This window comes from Trachinotus anak, unplaced genomic scaffold (genome assembly GCF_046630095.1).
Source record: "Trachinotus anak isolate AG129_WGS33_773 ecotype Australia unplaced genomic scaffold, CSIRO_AGI_Tana_v1 ptg000013l, whole genome shotgun sequence".
NCBI classification, from domain to species: Eukaryota; Metazoa; Chordata; class Actinopteri; order Carangiformes; family Carangidae; genus Trachinotus; species Trachinotus anak.
In genome coordinates, this window is record NW_027273864.1 from 17,936,014 (window position 1) to 17,957,099 (window position 21,086).

The following is a 21,086-nucleotide window of genomic DNA, read 5'->3' on the forward strand; positions in this document are numbered from 1 at the left end:
ACTTTACTGTGTGTGTACTGAATGCTTTTTTTTTTCTTTTACTAACTCATATAATTGCATCTTTTGCTCATGCTCCCTAGTGGGTTGGCAGGTGACCTGCATCTCTCATGAAAAATCAGCGCCACACTGATTCCTGCAAGGAATAGAATATTTGTACTTTGCTGAAAGGTCTGCCTATGTTATTAATCTGTAAGTGAATTATATGTTTTTGTTTATGGGTATGTAAAATACCTTTGAGCTGAGGGGCATTTCAATTTGGACTTTTGGAAATTCTTTTTTGATTAAATGGAAGGTTTTGTTTTACAGAGTAGTAGATAGTGACATGAAACCATGTCAATTTAATCAGTACTGTCAAAAGTAGAATCATGATAATGATCACATGACATAAATAGGTCTATTCGCTTCTTAATATCAAACATGGTTATCAATAAAAATATGACATTTATAGATGAGTAGAATCTACATTGAGTGTTAGTCTATGTTGCTTAAAATAAGTAAATTGACATTTTGTTGTTTAAGGTTAAGATATGTTTCCAAAACCATCCACCTTTTTGCAATTTAAATCTGTGGATACAACACAGTGTATAAGGTGTGATAGTTTTGTATCAGCTGTGGTTTGCAGCAATTAAGAGTTCTACTGTTTACAAAAGTGATTAAGTGCCAGTGCAGACCCAAAGGCAGCCCCCATAAACTCTGAATTAGCACAAGAGAACTTAGAGATAAATTGCCTTTCCACATGAGTGGAGAGACTACAGTAATTACAAGGATATGAAAGCTTTAACAGACGTTCGTTTATTTATTGTTGATGCTTTATCCCAAGAGCATGGCCTAATGAGAAAATGTACCAAACTATAGTTTGTTTCCACTGAAGTTAAAATTTAAAAAATGGGACTAGGTTACATGAGCTGATATTTTGCCTTTTATATCTCATTTCTCTTCAGGGATGTTCACTATGAAAGGGATTTTTATGGACTGCTTGCTTTGACACAGAAATCATAGACGCACCACCAGTTACAAGCTGATCAACATTATGGACATCCGGTCTTGCTGTGTTGTGGTAGCTATGGTAACCTGACAGAGCACCAAATGTTCTACTTGAAGTGTGAGGGTATCATCTGTGACACTGTGCCTCCCTCCATCTATGGAGCCAGAAACAGTCCAAATCCACATGACTTCTCCAACTGTCTAAATGATTTAGTCTTAAAGGGTTCGTTCACACAATCTTTTGAGCAGCTATTGTTGCAGTCAAACAGAAATATAAAACAAAACTATCTGCATGACACTGGGTATAGGTCAAATCAGTTTTGTAATTTGAGTGAACTGCCCCTTTAACTGGAAAGGAATGGGCTATTTTGCAGTGAAGTGTAAATTACAAAATATAAGTATACATACAGAATAGTTTCCTCATTAAAGTAAAATGTTGCATGTTGTAGGAATGCTTGAAAGACACTGAAATTTAACTGTATATAGAAAGACTCAGTATTGGATGTATTAGAAAATCTTCTTCTATGTAAATTTGTACACATTCAAGTTTAACCAGACATCCACAATAAAAACAGTTGAGTTTTCCTTTAATCTGAGGGCTCTTAAATATCATGTCTGATATGTCCAAAATCTACGCTCTGTAAATAATCAAAAATGTATCTGTTATTGTTCAGATAGTCAACCTAATTCCATTAACTTGCATAATACACCTTCAACTTACAAGACTAGGTCAAAACCTAGTATGTGGCTGGACCATGGAGGGTCAATGTGCGAGATTGAGGACATAGTTTAAAATTGTTGTGGAACTGCTGTAAACAGCTGACATTATTGCATCGTATCTGCAATCTGCCATGTGTTTGCTTCTATCCTACGTCTCTGCTCAAATAAACAGTATTTTCATACAACCATATTCCCAATTAAGCTGTTCTCATTGATATGTTTTTCAGACAATGGAACAAGTTTGACATAGACACTGAAACGCATCCCAACATGTTAACCAGGATGTTGTTTACATGTTCCATTGTATAACTGGGACTGTTTTCTTGCTGCTGTAATAGCTGTCAAGGTCTCCACTGATGCTTGCGAGAGGCAAGCTTTCAACCCTTCAAAGGTTTCCATCACAGACCCCATGACTATTGGTTTTGGTTTCTATGACAACTAAGTTGAACTATAAGTTGACTCATCTTTTACAAGCATGAGTACAGGATTGAGGAGAAGGAGAAAAATATTTTGGTCAGAAAATCATTTCAGAGCCAATCTTGCGAAATAGAGAGCCAGCCACTGCAAAATAGAAAAGAAATCCAATTTCTTAAAACTGTGAAAGAAAAATTCGACCAATGGATAGAATTATTCTTTTACAAGGATGTGTTACCTGGAACTCGTTTTATTCTGTCTAGAATAATCCTAAAACAAGGGAAAAGTGTCAGTCTATGTCAGGGCCACATTTGAGACAGTGTAAGTTAAATGGATGTTTTTGCAGTGTATTTTGACATACAGTCCTGGCTTTGCTGTATGCATCATCCTTTGTTGCTCAGGTGCGTTTCGGTTGGTGTCTGTGCTTTCAAATACATTAAAGAGGCTTTACTTACACCTTTAGTGCACATATAGTATCTGTCAGCTAAGAAAAAAATAATGGAGTTTTCATCTGACACAGAACTGCCAATGGTGATATTTCTGACACTGTTTCTCACTTTGTTATATGCACAGAAATATAAATCAGCAAAGGGATCGGGTGTGATCTAAACAAAGCCCACACTGTCTGAAATTCCTCAGCGAAGAAACTGTAAGGGATTTCAGATACAAATGAGAAGACAGACACGGTGAAACTGTGAAGCAGGCGAGTCACTAGAGTCCATTCATAGACTAACAAATGCTGGATTAACTAGATGCAGCCATGGTAACATGAGGATGAGCACAGCCTTGAGTAGTTTTAGAGAAGCACAGTGAGATACTGCCTGCAAGCTTTGTGACGCAGGTTCCACTTTTGCGTATGCCTCTACCATATGACAGACTAAATAGCCTTCCTGTGGATAATTACAACTGATAGAAATCACATTAGAGGAAGAGACTGCATGAGGCACTATTTGTGTTGGGAGGGACTGAGAAAGCCTCCTCTTTTTTGTGAGATATTTTAACCTCCATTGAAATATAAGCCAAAAAAAAAACCTTTAGCAATGGCTAATATCTGATAATATACAAGGATTCTGTGTATTGCATTGCTGAAACAGCTACAGTGTATTTGCTGTAACCAGTTTCTCATTTATCAGACAGCTACAATCCCTGATCAACCATAGTTGAATTCTATCTAATGCACTTTCAGGTGACTGGCAATGCAAGCAACTGTGACAACTGATTTCATGGCACAGCTTCAAATATTCAGATAAACAGAATAACAGAATTACAGCTGTGCCTAATAAATGGCAAAAGAAGACCTCCTAAAGTAAGAAAAGTACAGCATGTGCTCCGAGTCAAAGGTCAGAGAAAGACCTACGGATACAAAGTTAAGCTAAATGAAAGTTAGAAGAATAATGGAATATGACTGGGATGACTCTCCAGCCACCAAATGGAAAGACTTTTATATAGATTTAATAATAATCATCGTATCACAAAAGCCTCTGGAGGGTCACAGGTTTGAAAATGATCCTAGAGTTTGCTTTTTGGATTAGTCCAAACTGACCTTTACTCTAGCTTCTTCTTTCAAATGGCACCAAACACTATCCATATCCCTTAAGAGGCTGTTACTATGGTGACAGCGCACCAAAAAATGGTGGATGTTAATGCCAATTTAGCTGCTGCATCAAGCACACACACACATAGAAAATAAACCTGTATATACGGCCTTAAAACCCATTTTGCAGAATATAACCGATTCTTCAACACGCATATATGGACTGATGATGACACTGGTAAGTGTCCTGTCTTAATGCTATCATGTTATGCTTATGATTTATGACTTGTTCTAGATATATTTGTGTCTCAGGCCATCTTGGCTGCCTCTTAAAATGGAGATATCTCACCTTTTATCTGCAGAATATCCAAATCTAGGGTGTACCTGAGCTCTATTTTTGAAGCAAACCTCCCCACCTCCTCACTACTTTTGGTGAATAAATGCTTTTGTTCTACTGTTGCTACTGCACCACTGGGGTTATATTTATATTTCTAAGTGTGCTTTTACCTTTAAGCATTCATCTTGCCCCATTAAAATTCAGGTTTCGTACCTCAGGTTCAGGTCTGGATGACTCCTTCAGCCTTGAACTTAGACAGCTGACATAGAAATGATTGACTCCCTCCTGCGGTGGAGGATTTGAGGAGGATTATAAACGTCCCACTCGAAAATAATGACAGTGATATAAGGGATTCCAGGACTCAGATTTGTGATACAGCACAACTTGTGCTGCTAAGACAACCAGAGTTTTGGAGAGCCATGTGATACCGGGAGTCAGAAAAGAGAGAGTAGGTGGTTTTGTGGGTAGGTGGGGAGCAGGTTAAAGATGCTCCACCGCTCTCTTTCCTGTTATCCCAATGGCCTTTTAGCGGCATTACTCATTTTAGGAAAGAGACACTCCTGTTACATAAGCCAGAGCTGCCTACCAGCTAAAATCCCCACAGATCCTCTGTATACCTGTACGTAATTGGAAAGTATTGCCGATGGTCAGATCAGTTTTCTCTCCAAACTACTGCTGCATGCAGAGAGCTCTGTATAAAGGCAAAAAGCTGCAGTAGCCAGGTAATTTCAGAGATTTGAAAGACAAAGGTAAACAAAATGAAATCTTTACTTCCTTCGTCTTGCTTCCAGAAGTTTTCACAGCAATATGTTGATGTTGATGAAGAATTTTAACTAACAGAACAGTCAGCAAATAGGATGAGGATGTCACCTTGCTCCAAGAGTGTGTTGACAGATGGGGTGTCAATATTGCTTCTACCTCACTTCAGAACACCTCTAGGGGCTTGAGTCTTATATTGATATCACCTGATACAAATGGACAAATTTCTACTTAGGTTTTTCACAGCTTCATTTTTATGTCATATATCAGTTCTGAAGTACTCTGAAGCAAGATGTACTATTAATCTGCTATTCCTTATGTTACTGCCGATAAGTTTCCATCTCCCTGGTTTCAGTTTATTTCAGGTCTGACAATCAGCTAGCAGAGATTAGAACTCACTTAAATCCATCACAGACAGTATGTTAAAATGCACATCAGCAACCCGAAGACTACCGTGGATGACAGATTAGGACAACAGCCCGTACTTCATAGCCTCTAGGACCCATTCAAACACATCAAGAAGATCTCCCTTGTCTTTAAAGATAGAATTGTTGTTGGCACAGACCCCAGTAAAGCAGGTGAGTGATTCTGAGATCTTCTGGTTCACTCGAGCTTTGTCTCAGTCGATCACTGTGGGATTTCTGCCTCTCCGCGGGTTGGCGTTTCACACTTTGAAGAGGCCTGCATCAGTTGAGAGTAGAGCTGGATTCTGCAGTACGGTGCAGAGAAATCAGCTGAGCCGTCTACCATCAGCTGCTTACTTATTAACATGATTGGTGGGTGATTGCTTTTGAACATTCTGCAATGGTATCTCTTTTGAATTTAAGTATATTGGCTGCCCCTCCAAGTTGTCATTGGATCATGGCGACCATGCAGTTTTCTGTGGACCAGCAGGTGTATGGGTCTCCATGTTCTTGCCTGCCTGTGCATGATGTAAGGTCAAACAGGCCGTGATTGTGATTCAACTTTGGTTATAAATATGTAGGCCTATAATAATTAGGTGTGTGGAGTCTTGCATGAAAGCACAAGCCTTACTCTAAGTTCATTTTAAGTGTGTGCCATCCTGCCTCTCTCTCACTCACTTATGGGGAAGGAAAGGCTGCCCATAATTTCAAATCAGTCACTGCAACCGAGGTTAAAAAAACACAATAAGTAAAACAACAATGAACCTCACATCGGTGTTTTGGAGCTTGTGAGTGTGCAGGGAATAAGTTGTTTTTTGCGAAATGGGAAATTTAGGAGATGGCCTCCTTGACTGACTGGCTTCAACTTCCAGAGGGACCTTGGGCTAAAAAAAAAAAAATCTTTTGACCCTGCTGCTTCCTCTGAGTGCAGGGCGTACAGCCTCCAGCTGAGCATCACTGTGAAAAGTCCTCAAAATGATGATACTGTTATCAAAACATTTGCTGCACAGATGCACACACACACACGTATGCGCACACACACAGTCGTGCACTTTGCAGCTCTCTCTCACACACTCACACACACACACACACACACACACACACACTTCCCCTCCTTCCTGCATCATAGCCCGCTGTTACCATCACACGTCCACGTAATACTCCCGTGAACAGGCACAGACTTGTTGGAAATGCTCGAGGATCTTAAGCTTCTCTGACAGCGCGCACTGGCTGTAAAAAAAAAAAAAAAAAATCAGTGGAATCATCCAAAGAAAAAAAAAAAAGAAAAAAAAAAAAAGAAAAGTGAAGCTGCAGCAGGAAAAAAAAAATTCCAATATAAAGACAGGCGATTGGATTATTGACCATTACCTGTTTACTTCAGTGAAGGTAAGTGAGCGCAGTTTGGCTTACCGTCATACGATTGCAAACCACTGCTGTCAAAAACGCGAGAAGTGAGGAATGTTGAGGAATGTTCTCCGAGATTTGTCATTCAGCAACTGTCCTCCGCGACCAACCCGTCGTACCACAAACCGAGGACGCGGCATCTGTTTCTTAAAACTTTTGCATCGGTCGCACATTTTTGCTCAGACGTGCTTTCAGCAAGCCGCAGGATAGTTTTCATGCGATGCGTTTCACCGGTGATGCGCAAACACTGTAGGTACAGCCTGTTTAAACTGTCGAGCTGCTTGAGGTTGTCAGTAAATTTCCAGGCTATAGCCTAATCGGATGAAACCAGTTTTTTTTTTTTGTTTTTTTTGTTTGTTTTTGTTTTTGTTGTTTTTTTTTTTATTATTATTTTGCTTTTACAGTTTACACTTTCTACTCATTATGAAGAAGCTCGGCAAGTTCAGTCACATGCGGTTCCCACACGGCTCAGACTGCGCGTCGGGCTTCCATAAGGCGTGCTCTTGTTGCGCTCAGACTGCAGCACTTTCTTGAATTCACATTTTTCACAGTCTCCCAGTCTCGCGGTGTCCCTGCCTCCTTGTCATTATTTGTCATCATTTCACACCCAGCGAGCCTGCGAGTGCCATACCCGCTTGCTTGCCAATGCTCAAGCCGCCACTTCAGACGCCCCACAAGGAGGGGGAAAGTGTGCGAGGGGGGCTTGTCCCTCCACTCAATAAGCCATACAGATGTGCACGGACGTCCCTGAAGGGATTGCAGTGAAGATTTCATTTAAGAGATTGATTCTGATGATTCTGACCAGAGGCATCGCATGAGCAGCCTGCTATAAATGTAAACTGTGCACAAAAAAAAGTTTGGGAAGCCCAGGCTGCACATCCAGTTAAGAGTAGACTTATATGATAAGGGATCTTGTTTAGGAGCTAAGTAAAATACAAATACATGGATATAGGACCCGCAGATATACAGTGTACTTCTGCATGAATCAGAGTTCAGAAATACTGTCAAACACCTTTTTTCCCCCTTCTTTTTACAGGTGTAGATGCCTATGTGTTGTTCTGAGAAACTGAAAAATTCATCATTGAATCGAACGTTTTATTCAAACAGAGTTAAAGGCTTTTGTTTATGTAACAGGCTTCACACTGCACTGAATGTGCTACCTGTGTCATGGTGTGTTTCACTGGGCATTCAGCTATAGTTAATTAAGTTAAAGTAGCTGTCAGATGACAGAGACACATGCTGTTTTCAGGTAAGGTGGTAAAAATAATATTAATTCAATAATTATTTATTATGATTAGTTTGTGGGTTGTGATTGGTAAACTCGGAAATCAAGATCAGCAAATGGAGTTTCAGTCACATGAAGTGGCAGTAGTCTTGGGTGGTAATGTCGATGAGTACGCAGAGAGCTATTCTGTACAGACAGTACCATGGTGCATACTGGAGCACTTGGTATCCATGGCAACAAAACAACATCAGAAGAAACTGGTCAGATGAGCCAGTGATGCTTGAAGAAGAGATGAATGGTTGACTCAATGCATAACAGAGCCAAGCACAAAAGAGGACCGATTTATGCTCATCAATATTTTTCTTCACCTCTCTGGACGTGTTGTTGGAGAAAAGCGCGGCACATTTCTTTACCCTCTGTTCGTTTCTGATATAATGTCCCCGAAAACTGAAAGTGAAAAAGGGGTCTTTGTGTTCACGGCTAGCACGGGTGGCATTCAGATCTTAAATGAGGCATTACAGGATTTAAAATTTGGCTCAGACATCATCACCACCATCTGCCCCCTGTCACCAAGCCTTCCCCTTTGAAGAGGCTCGACTGTGGCCAAATCCATGGCTCTCTCTGGCCTGCTGCCACTGTTTGACATGACTTTGACTGACAAAACCTGAGTTCCAAAATAGCAACATAAAAAAAATATTTATTTAAAAAAAGTCCCTTGTGTATGGTCATGTTTATACAATGCACTAAAAAAAACCTTAGTGGAAAAATGAAAAAACACACCATTTCTACTCTTAAAGCTGCAGCTTCATCCAGTCATTTAACAGAAAATTGAAACTGAGATGGACTCTTCAGTGCCCCCAAATTGAAAGCTATGCTTCCACACATAAGCACACACACATATACATTTCCATACTAAGCACTTCCCATTAAATACTGACAAAGTCTGCCTGAGGACCTACAACCAACTGTATCAAAGCATCATCCAATTTTCATCTCAGCTGGGCAGCATGACTCAGTAGGTGTATGAGTTATGAGGATTAGGATTAGTGAAAAGCTTCAAGTCAGTCAAATTAATAATTATTAAAAAATCTCACACTTTTATGACCTTGCACTTCAAATTGCTGAACATGAACTAAATTAACACATGAATTCAAACACGGCAGTAGATGTTTATGTCACCCAGTTATAAGTTCAGGCCTTTAACATGTGAAATTAAAATTTAGCATCCCTTTTAGACCGCTCGCTATGTTACTGAATGCCAGGACACAAAGCCAAAATGCATCAAGCCTTCAGGAAGCAGGAGTAGGAGTGTCTGAGATATTACATATATTACATTACATTATAACATATTTTAGCTTTAGTTGAATTGCTTCACTTTGGCTGGCAGTGTAACACTGTAACAGCTGGAATAGTACTGTTGAAAATTTTACCTCTAAATCTGATGTAGAAGACTTGAGATGAGGTCTTGAACCTCGTTAGACCAATTGCTGTCAACTTTAACTGCCAGAACATCATCCCAAAATGCCTAATAAAAAAAAAAAAAAAAAAAGTTTTGTTAAAATCTGGTCAACATGTTCAGACCACGATGTCGAGATGCCTTATATCACCAACTTGTGTTAAAACTGAACCTACAAAGTCTGAGAGACGTTAGGGTTAAACTCATTTTATTTTAAAAGCCAACATTTCCCCTCAGGTTAGTCAGTGTAGTTCTACAACAAACGGAACATAGTGTGACAATGCATCACCCATCCTGTGTCGTCATTCTTCAAAATTAGACTTTGAAGAATGAATGAATGAATAGATAATAGATAATTAGATAATAGATAATTAGATAATTAGATCATTTCTCAATTGAATGTCCATAATGTCAAAGTCTGTTAGGCCTTTAGGCTATCATGATGTTCTTGAGGGGTTAACCATACATGTCCAGTGTGTAATGTAGTTTCCATCCGTAATAAGGATGTCACACAAACACATCCTGAAGTGCCTTGAACAACTGATTTGAACCCTGCTACCTGTGGCAATGCGCAAAATGCATCTTTCCCAAAATATCAAAAGCTTTATTTATTATTTAAAACCATGCAGTAAGTATTATTTTAAAGATTGTAAAAAGGCCAAAAAAAACAAACAAAAAAAAAACCGGATTGCTGAGATATTGAAGAAAGCATACAATTGCTACTTTTTTCAATATGACTCTTGGGCTTATTTGTATATTATCGCCGTTGTTACTTGAAAATCAAAGAATCTAAATGTAAGTGATTTCACCTTTACCTACTTTATGCTAATGGAAAATTAATTGGACGCAGATTTGAAATCTGTTTATCAAATGCAACAGCTCTGCCTTTGTCATTATCCCCCAAGGGTGTCCAGAGTGAAGTTTTCTCAGCATCGAGCTCTGCGTCAGTCTAAATTCGAAACAGCATTTACATTCCCATTAATGAAGAACACTTCATTCAGATCTTTCAAAAGGCAGAGATAAAAGACTTCTGATTCAGCAATAGTCAAGTGCCTTCTATCTTTTTCTTCTTCTGGTGAAGGAGAACAGCCTTTTATCTTCAAGATTGCCTTGAAAGGGGGAAAAACAAGTGCGCACAAAATTCTCTCTGACTTGTCATACTTACTGTTTAGTGTTCGGTGCACTGTGAGTCAAGCTTCCGAGAGCAGGTGTGGATCTATGGATCTATGATTCATGTTGAGGTCTAATGTTCGCTTTAAACGGTCTCACATCAGTCTTGCCCCTTAACTCTGCTTAGCATGCATGATATTCTACTAGTGGGTACTGGTGGTGTGGTTATATCGAAACAGAAACAGAGGCCACTGAAGAGGCTCATTCTGCATGAGATATAATACTGTTTGCTTGAGCCCTCTGGCCAGCTGAGTTTTGCACATAATATGATGAATGGAAGATTTTGTGTAAGTCATTTCAAAAGTGACCATGCATCTGATGGTAAATCTGACTGAATACACCTTGCAAAAAAAAAAATGTTTTGAAAGCATTTAGACATGCTAAAAAGGAAAAGTGTGTGTTTGTTAGTCTGTGTGCTGGTAATGGTCTGAAAGAGAATCACTGCAAAGGATTCAGGCATGGATGCAGTTATGTGAATGTAGGTGAGAGCCAGAAAACACTAATGGCAAGTCTGGGTATTGTTCTTGCAGGATTCATGCAAGGGAGGTGATTAGCTGAAGTATATCACCCAAGTGCTCCTCATACTCCAGACTAATGGTGAATTCACAGCCCTCCCCTTCGGGACAAAGACGAACCATGCTATTGTTTGCTGCAGTTTGAAATGCAGGAAAATGGTAAATGGTGAACTGAAATATGTAATTGTTTGGGCTAGAGTGCTGCAGTAAGAGATGGGCTCTGTGTTGGAGTTGTTTATAACATCCTCCGTCTCCTTTCGCTCACACCAAGCAAACATTTTCTTTGCTTGTGCATACTTCTGGAAAGAAATACAGCCCTGAGTAGAATCATCATCTGGGGTGTACTTAAACTATAAAAATACTGGCTGAATAGAAGAGGCTTGATCCCTTTGGCTACTCGACGTTGGCCTCCATATGCACTTTAACAGGATTAAAACAAGTCTGGTTTAGTGTGAGGGTGGCAGGTGCTTTTCTACCTAAAGTATCAGTGACTTAGAAATGCTGGTAATTTGTGCTGGCAATGTCATATAGTGTAGTTAATAAATCAGTGTAATTTAAATAGCAATACACTGTTAACTCAGCTCGTGTGTAAAAATTCAAATTATAGAACCATTTTTACAAAGGGATGTGAGCTTTATGATCGACAGACACAGAAATGTGAGGAACACTAGATGATAATTATACTGTAGCCTAATAGGACCAAAGAAACCTTTATTATATGGTATTAAACAGTATTTCATCCAGCATCTGTCTGATATTGACTTTACTGTTTTCAAGTCACTTCTTCAAACTCCTTTTTTTGCAGTCACCCAAACAATACCAATAACAATAACGCAAACAATATACAGTATGCAATATACGATACTACACAGTATCCCAAACAACATAACCTTCAGCCAGGGGCATCAGGTCCACTCTTGTGAGCGGGGAGAGGCCTTTCATTACCATTACTGTGCTTATGTGAACAGGTGGCCAGTCTTGCACCAAATTTCTCTCCTGCAATAATCTTCAAAATTTATGTATATTTTGTTTTGCTTGCCAATAAATGACATGCCTGCCCTTGAGAACCAAGCTAAAGTTGCATAAGAAAATCTCTTGAACAGACTGTTGTGGTTGTCTTTGCTTTAACCCTTCGCTCCTTGTAAAGTTGGAGCACTTAGTGTTGGTGTTGGTTTGGCATTTAGGAAAGTGTAAAGTTATAAATGTCAAATGATTTCTCCTTTCAGAAACGTAGACTATACTTAATGTATGTGATATGTTCTTTGAGTGTGTTTTGTTCTTTCTTTCCTTCTTTTTTTCTTTTTTCTTGCCTTTATCTGATATAGTGACAGTAGATAGTAGAGGTAGAGGCAGAGAGAGAAAAAGAAAACGAAAGATATGACATTCAACAAAGGTCCATAGCTGGAATCACACCAGGGAAATGGTATTTCTAACTATTATCATTATGAACAATAATATCTTTATTTATATAGCACTTTTCGAAAACAAAGTTACAAAGTGCTTTACAGTGAAACAAGGAATAAAGATAAAATCCAAAGCATAAAAGATAAAATGATCAAATTATTAAAAATGGGATTAGTCTGTGCTACTAGACCAGCAGACACCCTGACGCTGACATGCTGACATATCTCATGTTAACAAAAGGTCATGTAACCACTGTCTGTCTGTAGGACAGACTGTGCATAGGTTTGTATTCAAATGGATCAAAATCTTCATGCATTTTTTTTTCTCTTTCAATATATGGATCAAAGATAGAAAAGATCCTTTAAATTAGTCTCAATACAGAGGCTAAAATGAGGAAAATAAGTAGAAACACGCTCTTTTTAGTTATAATAACCAACCAGTTTATGTCATGTAATATTTTTCATATCAGCTTCAAAGAACTGTGGGGACTGGATCACAGAGTAATGAGTCCCCTTGTGGACAAAAGCACACTTCATACATAGCCTACTGTCTTCAGCTAAATGACTCTCTCTTGATTTATAATCTGCTTGTAAGCAATAAACAGTATTAAAGCATATTCATGGACCACCATCCTAACATGGGAATTCTTCAGATTCAATTTTTATATTGATAAGATTCTTTGTTGCACTACAGATTTTACTGGATGCTGTAAGCAGGAGAAATCTCTGCCTCTGATAGGGTCTTGACTGAGGCTCCAGACAGCACCTCAGCCAGAGTTTCTCCACTCCCACTCTTCTGTGCTGGCTGCCATTTCTACTGTAAGGCCTGCCAAAAAACATACTGAGTCTGTTTTTAATACAAGCATCCTATGTCACCAATAAAAATTAAGCTGCTTGTGGTGGACGTGTATAGTTTTCTTTTGTGCAGCTGAGATGATTCACGTCACCCTGATTCAAAGCTGTATATATTTATGTAAGTATGTAATTCCAGTGCTGCAGTTAATTGCAGCAAAAGGTTCAGGTAGGGACAACTTTATTGACTAGCTATTTAAGAAAGTCAGAAAGTCATTAAACAGACACTTAATTCAAAACAACATGAAATGCAACACCAGGATGGTTGTTGCTCGGAAAAGAATGTTACAGCAAATTACCCAGTATTAGATTCCGGTGTTAGAAATGTTCATGCAGCAGGGTTATGAAGCCAGGCTGTGAAATTGGCATAGAAACGTGTTAAAGGACTTCATGTGGGTGAATTTCAGTTATTGGGCTTTTTGTTGTCCACTGTTAGAACTGTTGTGTGCAGTGATTTATCCTACAGTTGTGCTCATGTAGTTGAGAGTTGCGTTGATTTGACCTGTAGTTAAGCTACACATTGGGCGATATGCTGGTCTGCTATCAGTAATTTTGCCTATTACTGTTTACACCACAATATTCATCCCTTTAACATGTCTGCCTGTAGAGTTGCAAATCATTGAGCGGAACTACACTCCTGCAATACTGGATATTTATATGTTTTTTGCGGAAATATGACAATGAGTTGGTCAAGGGATTAATAAGCAATTATACTATATATCATACTATAGCTAAAAGGCCATGCTGTCTGTTATCCAAATCGCTCACCTCTACTTTCAAGAGAGGTGAATCCAAACTGTAGCACTTGTTTCACTTGTGTTCCAGGGAAAGTTATCTAGCTTAACTGTACTGTATTAATCACAATATCTATTATGTGATTACATATAAATGTGAAATGTGAATGTGAATGCCGTGAGCCAGTCTATAAAACAGCGTGCATATCATTACAACTGACTTTAGCTGACTTGCTAGCAGAAATCAAAACACAAAACTCTTCCACATTTGTCACTCCACAGCTGGCAAGATAATAGCTTTCTCAACTTTCAAGAGTCTTTCAAAATATTTAATAAAGGAGACAAATGTTACAGCTACAGTACAGGGTCAAGTCCATCTGAATATTCTCCACTGTAAAAAGCACACGGATGAATAATGCTGCCACTGCCGCTGCAGTACAGAGCTGACTCACTGCAGAGTGGAATGAAACAAGTCTGGCAGTCTGAGTTCAGCGAAGAAGATTATGTTAATGGGAAATATAATTTTTATGTTGTGTTGCTCTTGTGGTAATTTGAAATCATTTGCTCCCACGAGCTCAGTTATGCCTAGCTATTCTCAGGTGTATGACCAAAAAGGTTTCGGAGAAAAGAACTAATCATGTTTCGAAACTGCTCCCTACAAATGTTTGCAGTGATTTACTGCATTCATTTCGCGTTAAGTGCCGTCACTGCGCAGCAATTGCTTCCATTTATATTATTGTCGTTAATGAAACAGTTTATTTTTCTGTAAAGCAACTTCTACATCAATTTTTACAACAATACATTTACAGTAAAATTGTTTTATGTCATTCATTAATCAGACTCCAGCTCCAGGTGCTCACTCGTGTTTAGATCCAGTTTGTACTGTGGAGATGCATGTCCTCTATCAAAATGATACTGTTTAAGCAAATGTAACATGTTGCATATTGTTGACAGGTTGTGTTGTGGGCGCACATTCCCTGGCTAGGGCACAAGCTGCCATGCCATTTGGTTGTCTGACACTTGGGGAGAAGAAGGATTATAACAATCCCTCAGAGGTGACCGACAAATATGACCTCGGACAAATTGTTAAATCGTGAGTACATCAAGGTTGTAGTGCTGTATAATGATGCAAAAATACTTTTAAAAATATAATATATTTTGAAAATATGATGCATATTCCCCTTTCTGTCTCTTTCACAGAGAGGAGTTTTGTGAGATATTCCGGGCCAAGGATAGGAACACCTTGAAAATGTACACCTGTAAAAAGTTCCACAAAAAGGACGGAAGGAAAGTGAGGAAAGCTGCTAAGAATGAGATAATGATCTTAAAGATGTAAGTAGAGTTTTAAGCTCCTCATTATACAGCTCACATGTCTGAGGCCCTGAGACAAAGTGTAATCCCAAATGATCAGCAAAATTCTCTTATAAAGTCAAGCTCAAAAACCAACATCCAGGAGATTTCCTTTATATATTCTAACAGTAGTACAACAGTCATAGACTTAGTGAAGTTCTGGTTATTCCTCTATGCTATGGAAATCCACTGTTGTCCAAAAACACATGACTGAGCCACACTGTTGCACTGGATGACATGTTACTTTACTAACATGAACATCGGAGTCATGAACATTTTGAGTCAATCCCACATACATCATCCTGCTGACATAAATACTGATCAGCCACCAAATCTGCAGCTGAAAATGGTTCCTGGCAAATACACAATTTACTCCTGTGTAAGTAACATTTGCAAAAAACCACAATGCCTGTGGGTTTGAAACATTTTTTTTTTAAATTAGTTTGCTGCCCATCTTCTTAAATTCATGTTTACAGTGGGAAGAAACTGATTTGGGTCTGAGTGCTGCAAACAGGGTTAGGAAGTCAGAAATTATGAAGTGACGACCTAACACATTTTTCTTTCTTTTCGTTTAATTTGTTGACAATAACATGTCTCATCAGTCTCATCATCTAAATCGATTATTGCTTTCAATTCAGTCAGATTTGCGGATCTGACAGCAAATAAAAGAATAATACCTTAGGAAGTCGATCGTAAAGTGATTTGATCATTAATGACTTGTAATTACAGTACCCAACTGGGTAAAACTTCACCCTCAGATGGATTAGACTGTGATGTTATACTTGCAAGTATAACATCACAGTGGCGCAGTTACAGGTTATTGCCTTTACTTTAACTGAATGTCTGGCATGGAGGGTGCGTAGTTTCCTTGCACTACTTATTCACTCTATTTATTGCTCATCGTAACCCCATCTACATCCATCCATTCTTCCCTTGCTATTATTCTCTTTCCCCTTTTCCTGCTTTTCAAAGGGTAAAACATCATAACATCCTCCAGCTGGTGGACACTTTTGAAACTAAGAAAGAGTACTTCCTTTTTCTGGAGCTGTGAGTATCATTCGAGGCACTTGAGAGAGAAGTTGGTTCAGAAGGGTGTGCACTGTTCTTCCTGAACTTGTATAAAGCTGATGTTTTATTCAACATGTGAAAATGTTTTACATTACTGTCATCAACAAGTGACATGCATTTTATTTGGATGTCCCATCTCTCCAGTGCCACAGGCAGAGAGGTCTTTGACTGGATCTTAGATCAAGGGTACTACTCTGAGAGGGACACCAGCAATGTCATGAGACAGGTGTTGGAAGCTGTAGCTTACCTGCACTCTCTGAAAATTGTCCATAGAAATCTGAAGGTATATCACACTGCTGACACCTAGTGAAAAACAACAGCATTTCACCACGGGCCCCAAACATCCCTTGACAAATATGAAACACTGTACATTTGGATCATGCGCTTTCTAATTTTATAAGCCTTTATCTGTTCATTTATACAGCTGGAGAACTTGGTGTACTTTAACCGTTTGAAGCACTCCAAAATTGTTATCAGTGACTTTCAGTTGGCAAAACTGGAAAATGGACTCATAAAGGACCCATGTGGGACTCCAGAATATCTTGGTAAGTATCATAAGACTTGAATGTAGATCAATATGATTTTTGAATGGGTTGATAGGTGATTTGTTAGTCTAAAGCTACATCATATCATCAGGACACTTAAAGCTTGTTGTTGCTCTCAGCTCCTGAGGTGGTTGGGAGGCAGAGATATGGAAGACCTGTGGACTGTTGGGCCATAGGTGTCATCATGTATATACTGTACGTGCCCCGTAACATGCTCACAAATATGACATTATATTTAAGTGACAAACAAAACAAAACATGTCATGCTCTTATTTTGCTAACCCAATAGTTTGTCTGGGAACCCTCCTTTCTATGATGATGCGGATGAAGATGACTCTGACAATCGTGATAAGAACCTTTTCCTAAAGATTTTGTCAGGGGACTATGAATTTGATTCACCATACTGGGATGACATTTCAGATTCTGGTAAGAGATAATCAATCAATGAACTAAAATGTACAGTGTATGAATGTAGGTATACTACAAATGTCACAGATAATGTCTTAAATAAACTGATATTGCAAACAAAAGTTTACTGTTGTTCTAATTTTCCTGTGTTTTTCAGCCAAAAACTTAGTGGCATCTTTGATGGAGGTGGACCAAGATCAGCGATTGACTGCACAGGAAGCTATAGCCCATGAATGGTAAAAGTTAAATCAAATATAAACACAAATTGAATTATGGCCCTTCTTGTATAGGAACCACAAACCTAATAAGGTTATTAATGAAAATAATGTCTTGTTCCTTCTCTTAGGATTTCTGGAAATGCAGCTTCAGACAAGAACATCAAGGATGGAGTTTGTGCACAAATAGAAAAGAACTTTGCCAAAGCCAAGTGGAAGGTATTACATTTCATTATATCAATACAGTTTTAATCATGTGTCATTATTTGTTAGGTGTATTAGACAAAATAATTATGCTATGTCCCGACCCAAGTCTCCCACGAGGAGGACTGTACTGAAATATTCTGTATTTGCTATACTCTGCTTTTTATAATATAATCACTGTTTTTAAATGCATAAATATCAATATAAATACTGCATTCACTGCTAGTAACAACTAAAACAACTATAATAAAGTGTAGTGATGATTGTGTGTTTATCCATACACTGCTTTATGGACAAACACAATCAACTTCTCATGTCAGTGTCAATAACATATTTATATATCCCTACAATAGCTCAAATTTGACTTACTGTTTAAAACTAGTCTAATTTGTATTGTTTGCAGGCTATGCTATTTTTATTTTTCAAAAAAGTCAGAATATCCAAATCCAGTCAGAGAAACTGGGCGCTCAACCTCAAAAATATTAATCAAAAATATATTTTGTTATTAAAGCATAAAGTGTCTCTTAAGCTTTATATTCTATCCAAATATCATTGTTAACAGGTTTTGGCCAGAGGTCAATCTTTTGCTGATGTATTGACTACATTTCGAGGAGGAGAGATCCACTGGTAAAGTTTGTTGTATGTCATTAACCATGATTTTTATTACTCACAGAAAGCTGTCAGAGTGACCACCCTCATGAAGAGGCTCAGAGCTTCTGAGCAGGGTGAATCTGGGGCCTCTGGTCTTACTGCGGGGGCTGTAGCTGACCCCAACGCACCCAGCGGCGCTTCTGCTCTTCCAGCTGGAAGCGGCGACAGTGTTGCTGCCAGCATAAAAGCTGCTCTTAGTGAAAAGGCTCCTGACACACAGACTGCCACCATCTCTGCTCTCTCCCCACCCAGTGCAGCCAGACAGGACGAGCAGCCTCAGGCACGGTGCAATGGTGATGTTCCCCAAATGTTACCACAGAGAAAGGGAGAGTAGGCATCAATCAAATAAAAGAACAGGACCCTTACCATCCAACAAGCACATGTGCAGTAAAGCCAATAAATTTGGCATGATGATACCATGTCTGTGCTGTTTGACTATCCCCCAGTTTGCAGAATTATTTCACAACACCATGCACTTCATCTTTTTGGCCTTCTGTACTCCCTTGTTATTTTTATGTACAAGTCCCTTTAAAACTAGTTGCAGAGTACCTCTTCTGTTGTTTCCTTTTCCCTAAGAACTGTAAAAACTCATAGTGTAATTTAGTGAAATCATCTCATCTTTATTCATCAGCTCATTGTATATAGATGTATTTGTCTGTTTCAACAAATTGCTAGTTTTCAGCTTCAGAATTTACAATCCTGAGTTCATGTCTTGTGACCTAAAATTATGAGTTGAAAGATTTAGTAAATTGATCATATCAAGGTTTATATCATGAAATAAATAAAATTTATAAGAATACTTCCAGTATGTATGTTACATACATACTATATATTTCAAGTAGAACAAAAGACAATTCATAACTAAAAAGAAATCTAAATAAAAGTGATTTTAGTTATGCTGAGAACAAAATTGGAAAATACTTGAGTCATTTTTGGGAAAGTCTGTAAAATGTTTTTATAGTGAAAGAAAATTTACCAACTAGATACAGATCACAATTTGTGGATTCAGTTTGACACCCTGACAAGATGTCTTCTGGTTTATCTTCAGTGCTGTACAACTTCAGACAACTTATAATTTTAAGGCAGCAAGAGAGCATATTTTTAAGTTAAAGTGCCTTAATATTTGTTGCAGTAATGTACTGAAATGTTTCAAAAGAAACAACTTGATTATAATTGCTTACTGACTTCTTTGAAATGTTTTCGCTGTTTTCCTTTGCTTCTCTGTTTAGTCCTATGCTGCTGTATTTATACCTGTGTTCTGTCCTCTTCACCCTTCATTTAAAACAAAGAAAACTAGATTTTGAGCATTTTATGTGGAGTGATGTTTTAGCTGTTGTTGTTGTGTTGTCACTTGTAATTAGTAAATTCAGAGTTAAGAGCTGAGTCCACTATGTACATTTGCATTGTATACATGTGTATTTTTTTATTTACATGTGTATTTAGCAACATTTAGCTGAGCTAATGGGTTGCTACAACGCTTGTGAATGAATAAAATGAGCAATACTAATGTTGCTGAAATTGTGATGTTTGTTGTGTGTGTGAATGTTTTAAGTTTAAGTTTTTTAATATTTGACAAGACCAGCCCCTCCACCAGCCACCAAAGAATATATATATGTGTGTGTGCATGTATATATATATATATACATATATATACATATATATACATATATATACATATACATATATATATTTATATTTATATACATATACACACACACACACACACACACACACACACACACACACACACATACATATATATATATCAACACAAATGCTTCAAAATGAGATATTTGACATTTGAGTGCTCTACAAAATTGCCATACAATATAGTTGTTAGAGAATGTAAAACCAATCAAAAAACTGCAATCTTACAGATTTGTGGGAGATAGTGGTTTCAGCAATGCCAAATGAAGTTCTTGTGTTTTGGCCACTAACATTTATTTATTTACAGTAAAACTGAAATATGGGCATATGATGGTATTTTTATGGCTCCTTGGATAAACTTCCTTTTATGGCTCCTAGCATGATAGGACATGATACCCAGTGCCTGTGGGACAATATTTTCAGCATTGTTCATTGTGGGCCAACATAGTTTTACAGTTGCAGGTGAGATGCAGCCATGTATATTCTTTATTTTTTTTCTTAGAGTATTTTATTAGTTGGTGTTTTATTTCTTTTAAGAGTAAAACTGATGTGTAAAACATCCTGTTTTAGATTTGTAACTGAGGGTGGAGGTCATTCTCCCCATCAGTTAGCCAGTGCTAACAGCGTTACATTATAAAACTCAAGATGACCCTGAGATTTAAAATGCAATTGATAGGTTATCTCATTTATGTGTGAATGAAAATACACTGGTTATTGTTACTTTTGAAAAAACATATTCAAGCATGCATTGTCTAGATGGCTACCTATTTGTGCTGAGGACACACTGATCAGGCTATATTTGTTGTAACAAGATTTATTAGGTGTTAATTGGGATTTGCACAAGCCTTTTAGTTACATTGTCACCTACAGCAGATTTGTGAAAATTATGCCAAACTTTTGATGCAAACTATGAGAGCGAAAACCTTTTGTTTGATTTTTGGTGGAGGGCCGCTTTTTCTGGTTCTACCATATGATGTATCAAAGCCTTGCCCCCATGAAATCTGATGTGCCAGCAGTTGTGTTTAATAGACGCTAGGTGGCAGCGACTAGCCCTGCAGCCTCCTGTGCATCGTACAATGAAGAAGAA

The 21,086-nt window shown here is 38.2% G+C and overlaps 1 protein-coding gene across 1 annotated transcript; it reads left to right on the top strand.

Annotated features, from left to right (window-relative positions):
- The first annotated feature begins 6,311 nt into the window (after positions 1-6,311).
- On the top strand, positions 6,312-19,859 carry LOC139631112 (caM kinase-like vesicle-associated protein). The gene is made up of 11 exons (XM_071495076.1): positions 6,312-6,538; positions 14,866-15,004; positions 15,112-15,243; positions 16,234-16,308; positions 16,474-16,612; positions 16,754-16,874; positions 16,994-17,069; positions 17,164-17,300; positions 17,440-17,518; positions 17,629-17,716; positions 18,375-19,859. The coding sequence occupies exons 2-11, from the start codon at positions 14,910-14,912 to the stop codon at positions 18,684-18,686; spliced, it is 1,254 nt and encodes a 417-aa protein (XP_071351177.1). The 5' UTR covers positions 6,312-6,538; positions 14,866-14,909; the 3' UTR covers positions 18,687-19,859.
- The last annotated feature ends 1,227 nt before the right edge of the window (positions 19,860-21,086 follow it).